The 11,065-nt window shown below is 35.1% G+C and overlaps 1 protein-coding gene across 22 annotated transcripts; it reads right to left on the bottom strand.

Moving 5' to 3' along the window:
* Positions 1 to 2,035: 2,035 nt before the first annotated feature.
* Positions 2,036 to 8,993, bottom strand: LOC147394058 (retinoblastoma-related protein-like). Of its 22 annotated transcripts, none has more exons than XM_086454067.1 (10): positions 8,754 to 8,993; positions 7,820 to 8,087; positions 7,282 to 7,343; positions 6,551 to 6,638; positions 5,478 to 5,587; positions 5,125 to 5,273; positions 3,481 to 4,723; positions 2,667 to 2,829; positions 2,491 to 2,563; positions 2,036 to 2,334 (listed from the first exon to the last, which is right to left on the bottom strand). In XM_086454067.1, the coding sequence occupies exons 7-10, from the start codon at positions 3,602 to 3,604 to the stop codon at positions 2,242 to 2,244; spliced, it is 453 nt and encodes a 150-aa protein (XP_086310193.1). In that variant the 5' UTR covers positions 3,605 to 4,723; positions 5,125 to 5,273; positions 5,478 to 5,587; positions 6,551 to 6,638; positions 7,282 to 7,343; positions 7,820 to 8,087; positions 8,754 to 8,993; the 3' UTR covers positions 2,036 to 2,241. The 22 variants fall into 22 exon arrangements, 20 of the variants coding, with proteins under 20 accessions (XP_086310193.1, XP_086310194.1, XP_086310207.1 ...); XM_086454068.1 differs by having other exon boundaries at positions 7,858 to 8,087; XM_086454081.1 differs by lacking the exons at positions 7,282 to 7,343; positions 7,820 to 8,087 and adding an exon at positions 3,091 to 3,348 and having other exon boundaries at positions 3,481 to 3,538; positions 3,708 to 4,723.
* Between the last annotated feature and the right edge of the window lie 2,072 nt (positions 8,994 to 11,065).

Genomic DNA, 11,065 nt, shown 5'->3' with positions numbered 1-11,065 from the left:
ATGACAATGGTTGAGATGAGCTCACTCTCAGGAACATTAATTGTGCTAACATTAGATAAATTCGGATTTTCTGTGAATTAGGAAAAAACAATCCGAACTTGCATTGATGATATCTAAAGCTTCCGATAACGAAATCGAGTAAACTCAGATTCTAAATTAATCTACTCGATGAGATCTACATTTTATTAAAAATGCCCAGACTTAGTTCTCACTAGAATGTTCTATAAAAACGTTTTAACATTGCTATCCCAACCTTCATTCAGAAACAATTCCAGATTTACAGATTGAACTTGCATCGATGATATCTAAGGCTTCCGATAACGAAATTGTGTGAACTCAGGTTCTAAATTAATCTACTCGATGAGATCTACGTTTTATTAAGAAGTTCCCAGACTTAATTCTCACTAGAATATTCTATAAAAACGTTTTAACATTACTGTCCCAACCTTCATTCAACAACAATTCCAGATTTACAAATTTAACTTACATCGATGATATCTAAGGCTTCCGATAACGAAATTGAGTGAACTCAGGTTCTAAATTAATCTACTCGATGAGATCTACATTTTATTAAGAGGTTCCCAGACTTAATTCTTACTAGAATATTTTGTAAAAATATTTTAACATTACTGTCCCAACCTTCATCATTCCATCATTTTCATATGTCAATTTGACTCTTTCATTATTTAGGGGTCATCAAAAAGTGATCCTTAATTGGAAAAAAAATGCAATACCGAAAATTATCTACAATCAAGTCACAAAAATAAATAAATAGGAAAAATAAATAAAATAAATCGAACTGAATAAAAAAAAACTAGGTCATCTTGGCAATGCTCCCATACTTGGGGTTTTTCAAGTTTGATCCTCAATAGTCCCCAGTGGAGTCGCCACTGAAAGCGCCCTAGATCCGCGGGGTGTACGGATCCGCTTTTGACCCTTGAGGTTTGGGAGTCGCCACCTAGTTATTATGGTCTAGGAACCAAACTGACTCTAAAACGTATAAAAAACTAATCTATTACAAAAAATCTAAATCCGGGGATCATGTTACGGGGTTGGAAGGTGTTAGGCACCAACCTCGCCCGGCCAATGCCGGTCTCTACTTATCCCAAGTAAGACTACATTGCTAATGACCAAAACCTAGATAAAAAAAATAGAAAAATGTTACCTTCGATACGCAAAGGTTCTATTCCCTCAGATCTGGTGAAACTGCTCCTTGTACCGTACTCCTTGCTTCGTTCTGTCTCCGGATCTGATTTCTGATCTCCGAGACAAGGTATTTTCTTCTTGGATCTGGATGCTTTAAATTTGTTGTAAATTTTTGGGATATTTTTGAAAGGTTTCTAGGTATTTTTTAGGCTAAAATCGAAGTAGGGGTGTTAGGTAAGGAGTTGGGGCTCCAAAATTAGGGTTTTGAGGAGGTTGTGGAGGCTTCTTCACCTACTTTTTCTAGGATTTTCTCTTTGATACGAAAATAGGGTGTGGAGGCTCCTATTTATAAAGTTTTTTAGGAGAATTAGGGTTTCATTAGGGTTTAGACTTTGGTCTCATGAGTTGGACTTAGTCTTTAGGGTTTTAATTTAGGATTTTGACTTTAGTCTTATGAGATTGACTTGATTAGTTTAGATTAGGGTTTTGACTTTAGTCTCATGAGATTGACTTGCACTACAACAAATATTGCAATTAGGAACGGTTTATTACCGTTCCTAAGCCGCTATGAAACGGCTTGCAGACCGTCTTTAATCGAGGCGTCGTTAATGAGGTTAAACGGCTGAAAGCCGTTCTATATTTGATGATTTGGAACGGTTAAAAACCGTTCCAGATATCTGAATTTGGAACGGCTGAAAACCCTTCCTAATCTGCGTCTTTATACAACAGCACACAGTACCCCCAAAAAGATTTGAGACATCGGATTTTATAGAACTGATGTCCTAGGTCTGAGACTTTAGACATTGGTTATTAACTGATATCTAAAATTATTATAAATTGATATCTAAAATATTTTTTTTTTCTATTTGCCTATTACCCACAGTTAAAATAGATCCAAATAAAGAACATCGAGGTTCTCTATCACATTAATTTATACACAAAAAAAGTTGCAATGAGTCATAACTTACAAATCCAAAATTACAATGCATCGATAAACCATTCACAATCATTACACAAGCACAAGTGCTTACAAGGAAGCAATGCCAGCACTCCCATCCCTCTCTATCTTCTTTAAGATCCCCACAATGTCCGCAACTACCAATAAAAGAATTCTTTCGTGTCACCACATTGCCTACTCTCACAATGAACTTCCGCACCTTCAAAGGAGTATCTGAGAAGCAAGTGCTCCTGATCAACCAAAAATGGATATCAAAGATATTAGACACAATAAATTTCTACATCTGAAAATATAGATAAGGATCCAAAGGGTAGACTACAATTTTAATTGTCACAGAAATGTTTGTGAAGCAGATTTTCCAATTTAATAAAATTCACTTGTTATACCTTACTAAAAAATATATTGATCCCTGTCTCGGCGCATGTTTCCCCTCCTCCTCCAGGATTTGGTCGTGTTGGGCTGAAAATGTTCACCCAAATGCAGATGTTATCATGGCAGAACAAAGAATATAGTAAGATTGGCAAATGGATAGCTTTATTTCCATACAAAATTATCAAAGTACCTGGAAAAGGCAGACCGCATAGTAGGTGGTGGTAACTTTGGTTTCGGACTGTTAAAGGCCACTAGGCGATCCTTCACCGGCGATGCAAAGGAATTACATTCTATCAATACACTTCTATAATCACCACACACTCTCTTTGGAGACCGGATATCTCCATTCTGACCTAAAGTTGAATTGAAGGATTGAAAAAATTTTAAATTAGAATACTTGAAGTCTGAATAGAAAAAGCAACATCCAAGATCTACCATCAACTGCCATACATGCTTTAATAAAATGCAATAATAAAGGTTGAAAATCAATGCTAAATTGAGCTCGGAAAACTTGGAAAATCGAATTGAAGATTATTATGCTCTGCACAATCATGTACATTAACTTAGAATCATATTTCAGTAACTTTAGCTGGAAATAGACAACCATTCATAACCTGATGAAGTCTCTTGCTTGTGCAAAGTGGGCAAAGGTGGAAAGCCTCCATAGGAAATGTTATTATGATTTTCAATGGAATCCAACGATGGCATTGGTTCCGCTAAAGACAAGGCCAATCAATGTTTCCAAGGAAGTTCTCACAGATGCCATAAAACAAAATTTGATTTCAGTGGAACCTATGCACAATCACTTATTTGAAAACATTGGTACAACTTCCATGACAACTATATCCATGCAATAACAGCAAAAAATATCCCTACAAAGCAAGAAGAAAGACAAATGAATACAGACCCCCAGCATATAAAATGTTTACATCAGTTAGAGATTGCAAAACTAATAAACATATGTATATATATAATTCTCACGAAGAAAATATATAAATAAGCACCTGCCCTGGCCCCAGGAGGTTGAAGTGCATACAGACCCCCAGCATCACCATAACCAGACTGTTGCACAAAACAAACAGAAAGAGACACAGATACTTTAGCAGAGAAGGTCTGAGGAACAAACATTAAAATGATAACCCATAAAGCTTGTAAAGAAAGAAAAAAAGGTTGATGATGAGAACTGCATAGAAAACTTGGGAAATACAATGAAACAAGGGAACATACATACTTGTGATTATGGACTCGCTGGTAATTTAATAAAAGGTTCACTCTTATTGATTATGGACCTTGTTTCTAAGTGCTTATTTGCTTCTAGCTGAAGAATTGGCATTCGATTGATACCCACACCTGGATTTTCGTTTGTTGCGATGGGAGTGGTTGAACTCACAATACCTTTTTCCTCTGGCCCTGGCAGGGCTAGCCTCGCACTGTATCCCAACTTGGTTCATTAGTCATCTAAATTATGAGAATATATCATGTATGCCAAGAAACAAATTCATTATAAGCTCTCTATAATGTCACACTATTAGTATCACAATATGGTGATGACCCTCAAACAGTAAATATGGACATAAAAGAGTTTTAAGATTCTCCCAACACTAATAAATACAAGCAACAATCACACAAGTCTATGTACCAGTAGTAAGTTCTCCTCACATACCCTCCATCCATGAACCAACCCTCTCAATTGTGGTGATTCCTTACCTATGCTTCAAGATTATCAACTTTGGATTGTACTCCTGCCAGTTCAAGTGACACTATTTTCATTATGGAGAAACCATATTTCTTTGATGTATGAGAAAAATTTAACAACAATGCCTTTTTTATTTTTCATGCTAAAGTTCCTAACATGCTTATTTCTATTTTTTAAGCATTCAGAGATCGAGCCCCCACTACAGTTACGTCATTTCCAGACACCATAGAATAGTTGAAATGAACTTACCCACGAAGTCCCAAGTATCAAAGTTAATATTGCTTCGGTTTTCAGTTTTGGACATCACGTTAAAGAAAAATAATCAAATTATGTTTCATCAAATTCAACTCTAAAAAATAACTGGTTTATAAATTTCCCAATCCTAATCAAACTGACATCAGAATCCTAATATATTTCAGCTTTTACCAAAGCTTACCTAATAACTGGCATAGAGGCAGGTGCTTTGCACATGAACAAAACTCGAAATATTTTTGGTCTACTCACTCTTTTTGGAACCTTCAACCTATTTGGTCTTCTACCTCAATCTGAACCTGAGTCAGATTCAGAGAATCATTGGAGCAACAATTGGATATAATTTCATAGGCAATAGTAAACATTCTATTTTCAGTCTCCACAATTATAATGAATCTGCCATCTTAATTACTGGTATATGTATATGATATTCTAATCACTAAGATGTCGTGAAAAAGATCTTAGAGATATTCACACTCTATAAGTAGTAAAACCAACCATTATAAACATCATACAAGTCAATTTTATTCTTCAAAGCATAAGAAAAGCTCATAAACAAAATTAAGGTCGCAAAAGAAGAAAAAGAAGCTCATGTGAGATGACTTGAAATGAGAAAAAAATTGTAACTTATTGATCAAAAAAGACGATGTAAGATGGTTGCCAAAAAAATGAAGAACAAAGAAGACTTGTTCTTCTTTACCTCCCTCATCGGGCAAATCTGAAGTCCAAAGTGTGAGATTGTCCCTAAGAAGCTGCATTATAATAATGCTGTCCTTATAAGATTCTTCGTTGAGGGCATCGAGTTCTGCAATAGCCTCATCAAATGCTTGTTTGGCAAGGTGGCATACCCTGCATTGTAAGAAACCTTGAAGTGATAAGATGATCTAACGGGTAATCATTATTGATTAAAAGTAAGAAATTTAATAGAATTCAATTATTATTATTATTATTTTAAATTTGAATTAAAAAATAGAAATGAAGGCAAAAGCAAAAGTTTTAAAAATAGAAATCCAAATTAAATACACAAAGGAAAACATAGAGAAGCTTGCAAACCTTTTGGGTGAGTTCAATATCTCATAGTAAAAAACAGAGAAGTTGAGGGTTAAACCAAGTCTGATTGGGTGAGTTGGTGGGAGATCTGCTGAAGCAGTGCTAGTGGCAGCCTACATCACCACAAACAATTCCGTAACCACTCTCATTTCCACTTGTAAAGTTTGAAAAATTACAAAGAACGTAAATATATATATATATATATATATATATATATATATATATATATATATATCTATATATAGGGTCCCGTTCGGCACCCTAAGTTTTACCACACACTTTAACAAACGCGTTTTGTCCTACATGGGTTAGAAGTTTCGGAATGAGCTGATTTTTGGTGAGGATGATCTCTATGGTGAGGAGATCATCCTCACCAAAAATCAGCTCATTCCAAAACTTCTAACCCCATCAAAAATGATTTACAAAAAATGGACGGTTCACAATTTTTCAACTTGTAAACATGGGGCTAAACATTTCGGAATGGGCTGATTTTTGGGGAGGATGATCTTCTAATCATAGAGATCATCCTCACCAAAAATCAGCCCATTCCAAAACTTCTAACCCATGTAGGACAAAAAACGTTTGTTAAAGTGTGTGGTAAAACTTAGGGTGCTGAACATTTCCCATATATATATATATATATATATATATATATATGGGTCCCGTTCGCCACCCTTAGTTTTACCACACACTTTAACAAACGCGTTTTGTCTTACATGGGTTAGAAGTTTCGGAATGAGCTGATTTTTGGTGAGGATGATTTCTATGGTGAGGAGATCATCCTCACCAAAAATCAGCTCATTCCAAAACTTCTAACCCCATCAAAATTGATTTACAAAAAATGGACGGTCCACGATTTTTCAACGTGTAAATATGGGGCTAAACATTTTGGAATGGGCTGATTTTTGGGGAGGATGATCTTCTAATCATAGAGATCATCCTCACCAAAAATAAACTCATTCCAATACTTCTAACCCATGTAGGACAAAAAACGTTTGTTAAAGTGTGTGGTAAAACTTAGGGTGCTGAACATTTCCCTATATATATATATATATATATATATATATAAAAGAGACCTCATAGGCCTTGAGTGACTGATCTGCCACTTCTTTACGTTCATTCCCTGGTTTAAATTCGGCCAAATATCAAAAATAGTTCCCCTTCCTAGACAAGAGAACCAAGATTGAAATTAGCCTGAAAAATACTTGTTATGATAGAAAATCAAAACCAGGGCAATTTTCATATATCAGGTTTTGGATTTATATATTTGTCGGTGTTATAGGAGAGAAATCGAAATGGGAAACTCGGGTTCGAGGTAGGGGAGATCTAAAAGAGCCAAAGAGGTATCATTTGGATACGCGTGTATCTAATCATAATACAAGCTTATAACAAATCCAACATTTATAGCATTGAAATGTTGTTCACATTCTGAAACAAATTGAAATTAAGTCAAGGTACTCCAAACAAATATGAGGAAGTAAATAATTGAATTTACAAGTCATACTAACAGGGCATCTAACCTATAAACAAATGTTAGAATAAAAAATATAAGTACATAGCAAAGGAATATCTATAGATGGAAGGGTTTAATGACCAAAGACAAAAAGACTAGGACTAGAAGTTAGCTACCCCCACAACAGTAAGACTAGGACTAGAAGTTACTCACTAACTCACAAATTACTTATGCTACGGCTACCAAATTAAAGAAAAGAGGGAAAACTCTTAAGAGTTGCTCCCACAACAATAAGACTAAGCCTAGAAGTTAGCTACTCCCACAACAGTAAGACTAAGACAAGAAGTTACTCACTCAATGCAGATTTGTAAAAGTAGGCTCATCCACATAAAACCTTAATTGGGATGCTTCATCTTCTGTAGTGATATAAGTCGCATACTTAGATCAAGCATAATGAATTTTAATATAAACTAAAGCTAATATTCAAACACTAGTGAGAAATTATCATCATTGTTGAAAAAAAAAAAGAGGATAACTATAACAATCCTCATCCCCATATTGCTACTTCGGACAAAAGGCATCGAAAGTTGGCTACTTTTTAGGATAAAAATTATATTCTATTCTACACAATAACGAAATTCAAATATATTTGGATAATAATGATAATGATTACCAATGAAGCCTTAAATGGCCTAAAAAAATCCAACAGAATTTTATTGTTGAAGGGTCATAGAAACATGTAATTCCAATGTAGAAATGGTAACACAGTCCTTAAATGATTGTCTGACTTGGCAAATACAATACTAACTATTGACAATCTTACATGTCACTGTATGATTCAATTAATTTTTGTTTCATATTCAAATCATTTTGGGAGTCAAGTCAATCATACCTTAATCCACAGAAACGGAAGGACTCTACAGCACTTACTATCTTTTGCAGCTTGTTGGGACCTTTGGAAGGAAAGGAATTCTTAAGCATTCGATGGGAAGGAACATTCTTCAAGAACTTCTATATTAGTATTTTGAGTATTTTGTTCTTTTGGGGAGTTGTTCGAGGGGTTCAATAGGTGTCTTCTTTTTCTAAGTAGAGAAGTATATGGTTTCCTATAGTTCGCAACGGGTGCAGAAGTGTCAATCAATTAGGTAATGAACGTATTTCTGCAGAAAAACTAGGAAATCAGGCCCTTATCATATATAAGAAGAGTAACTATATTCTTGACCAGATACATGGAGTGGTTTGTGCCCATGTGTTAAGCTGTTGATTGTAAATTTTGATCACTCACAAAGGAATTAGAATGAAACAAATGACTGCACAGAACATAAACACATCTCAAGACATCATCTTTAATCTTAGTATTTTGAATCATCTCAGCAACCACCGAGACCAAGATGACTCTGACAGCATGTAGACTAATATTAGAAGCTAAAATCACAAAATCTCATTTTATATAGCTCACAAATATTTAAATTCTGAAAAATCAATTACATATATAACCATTCTATACTGGTCGACTTGGTCGAGTTTTTCAAATTCTTGGACAAGATGACTAGTGTTTTGGACCAGTCATTAAGATGGCTGATTCATAGTAGAAATCTCGCTTGGATGCCTCAAAAGTCAGAGATCACTCGTCTAAGCTGTCTCCAAAATGTTGGATCATGGATTATGATCTATACTAAGTCCTCTATAGAATTGTACCAACCACACATAAAGAAATTCTTCAAAAATTAAAATAAAATTCAGATCGAAGAAGAATCTGAATTAAAATAAATATACCTGACTTTAAAATTAAATTAAAATTCAGATCAAATAATAGCATTACATACCTTTCAATTTGAATAATCCCAAATGTTGTTAAAGAGAGATCGAAAGAGATGTTTCAGATTTTTGGGGAGTTCTTCTCCGATTGATAGAGAGAGAGAGAGAGAGAGAAGTTTCAGATTTTGGGGGTTTTCGAGTTCTCCGACTGAGAGAGAGAGAGAGAGATATGAAGCCAACGAATTAAAGAGGGAAGATATTGAGAGGTCGTTCGAGGGAGTGACTGAGAGAGAGAGAGAGAGAGAGATCTAAGAGAGCGAGAGATCGAGAGATGAGATCGAGAGAGAGAGAGAGCGATCGAGGGAGCTACTGAGAGAGAGAGATGAGATCGAGAGAGAGAGAGAGCGATCGAGGGAGCTCTGAGAGAGAGAGAGAGGGAGCTACTGAGAGAGAGAGAGAGAGATAAGATCGAGAGAGAGAGAGAGCTCGATCGAGGGAGCTGCTGAGAGAGAGAGAATGAGACTGTGAGAGATGTTCGTTCCAATACGGTGATTGGGGCGTTTAAACTACGAATAAAACGGTTTTATAAAGTAAAACGGTTTAATACCGTTTTTTAAAAAAAAACGGCTTAATACCGTTTTAGACGTCTGTTCCTATTTGGCAATTTTTTTGTAATGTTGATTAGTTTAGATTAGGGTTTTGATTTAGGGTTTTGACTTTAGTCTTATGAGATTGACTTTAATATTTTGAGTTTAGTCTTTCTTGGTTGGCTTTTAATATCTTGACTTTAGTTTTTCTTGGTTGGCTTTTAATATCTTGACTTTAGTCTTACTTGATTGACTTTAATGTTTCACTTTACGTTATTTAATGATTTATTTATTAATTTCAAAATTTTTAATTATTAAAATTGTAAAATTACCGTTTTGCCCTCAGAGAGGATTTTTTACGTTTTAAGTCATTTTTCAATGGTCCAAGAATCAGTTTTTCATAAGGAATTCAATGGGAATGTTGATTTTTATCATTTATGAAATTTTTTGTGTGAAATGGTCGTGAATTTTATGAGGGTTATTTTCGTAATTTTGTCAAATTCTGTGAAAATTAGCGAAATGATTTATTTGGTTTTGATTTGTTGTTTTATGTGTTTGAATGGGTTTTCCTAAGTGTAATGTAGGCTCTAGAGTTGTTTTGATGTTAGGGGTATTTTGGTAATTTGGTCATTTTTAGTGATTTTTATCGTGAAGCTTATTTTTGATTTGCAATATGATGATTTCTACGTTTCTAGGATCGTATTTTCCTAGCGTAGCGTGGTTTCTAAGTTTTGTTAGTTCGAGATACCTCATCCGGATTTCTGAAATATATCTAGTAATAAAATAAAGCATAGGAATAAACATCCATCATTGGGAACCGTTGCGATCGAGTTGACGAGTTGATTAATCAGGCGAGTGCAAAAATGGGGTGTCTACATAACTCAAAATCAATTGACAATAAATGGAGAGGCTCAAGAATCTATAAGGAGAGAAACAAGGAAATGAGTGTTCGATGGACTAAACTCTATAGACACTCCCAATTTGCACGAATCCGTTAGGAAGATCCAAATTTCCTCAAATTGATTTCGATTTAGAACTTAAGTTCTTTGACGGACCCGCATTGCCACTTGGCATCATTATTCATGCATACATGCATTATCTCATATTATTTTTGTATACCCATACCTTGTCCCTAATCCAAACAAATTCTACTTACTTCCATGAACCGATCTGAACCTATATCTATTTTCCAACCTAACCCAAGTCCAAAACTCAAGTCCATATCCTAAACCCAAATCCAAGTCCATATTTTAAGCCCAAACCCAAGTCCATATTCTAAGTCAAAACCCAAGTCCATATCCTAAACCCAAACCCAAGTCCATATTCTAAACTCAAACCCAAGTCCATAAATAAAGTCCATATCCCAAACCCAAAACCAAGTCTATTTTAAGCCCAAGCCCAAGTCCATATCCTAACCCAAACCCAAGCCCAATACCAAACCCACTCCAAACCCATTCTCTCATACCCCTTCACAAGATGACACATGTTGATACCTCATAAGCCCCCAATACCCAATGCATCATCTAATTGGAAGGTCAACTTTCCCTTTGTGAAAACTCAAGAATGCCCTTCTCAAAAAGTTTAGTCAAACCAAAAAGATACTTTGATCTTTGATAATAATCCATAAAGGTGAGAAAACTTCCAATCATACCCTCAAAAGGTGGGAATCTTCAAGTACGTACACGGAGTTCTCCCATTAGTCCATTTCAAAAACATATATCCACCATTGCTTTATGAGTTATTTACAAATAAACCAAGGTCTACTTTTTACCTACCATTTCACCTTTACACAT

The sequence above is a fragment of the Akebia trifoliata genome, chromosome 9 (genome assembly GCF_017979445.1).
Source record: "Akebia trifoliata isolate Shusen 1 chromosome 9, ASM1797944v1, whole genome shotgun sequence".
Lineage (NCBI taxonomy): Eukaryota > Viridiplantae > Streptophyta > Magnoliopsida > Ranunculales > Lardizabalaceae > Akebia > Akebia trifoliata.
Note: the sequence above shows the minus strand (reverse complement) of the source record. Positions and strands in the feature narration are given on the sequence as shown.

Excerpts from the sequence above, each read along its gene's own strand:
- LOC147394058 (XM_086454067.1), bottom strand. The coding sequence starts at position 3,604 with ATGTTTGTTCCTCAGACCTTCTCTGCTAAAGTATCTGTGTCTCTTTCT. Across the intron at positions 2,830-3,480 it reads ACCTCCTGGGGCCAGGGCAG|GTCAGAATGGAGATATCCGG; the intron begins GTGCTTATTTAT and ends ATTCAACTTTAG. Across the intron at positions 2,564-2,666 it reads ATGCGGTCTGCCTTTTCCAG|CCCAACACGACCAAATCCTG; the intron begins GTACTTTGATAA and ends GAACATTTTCAG.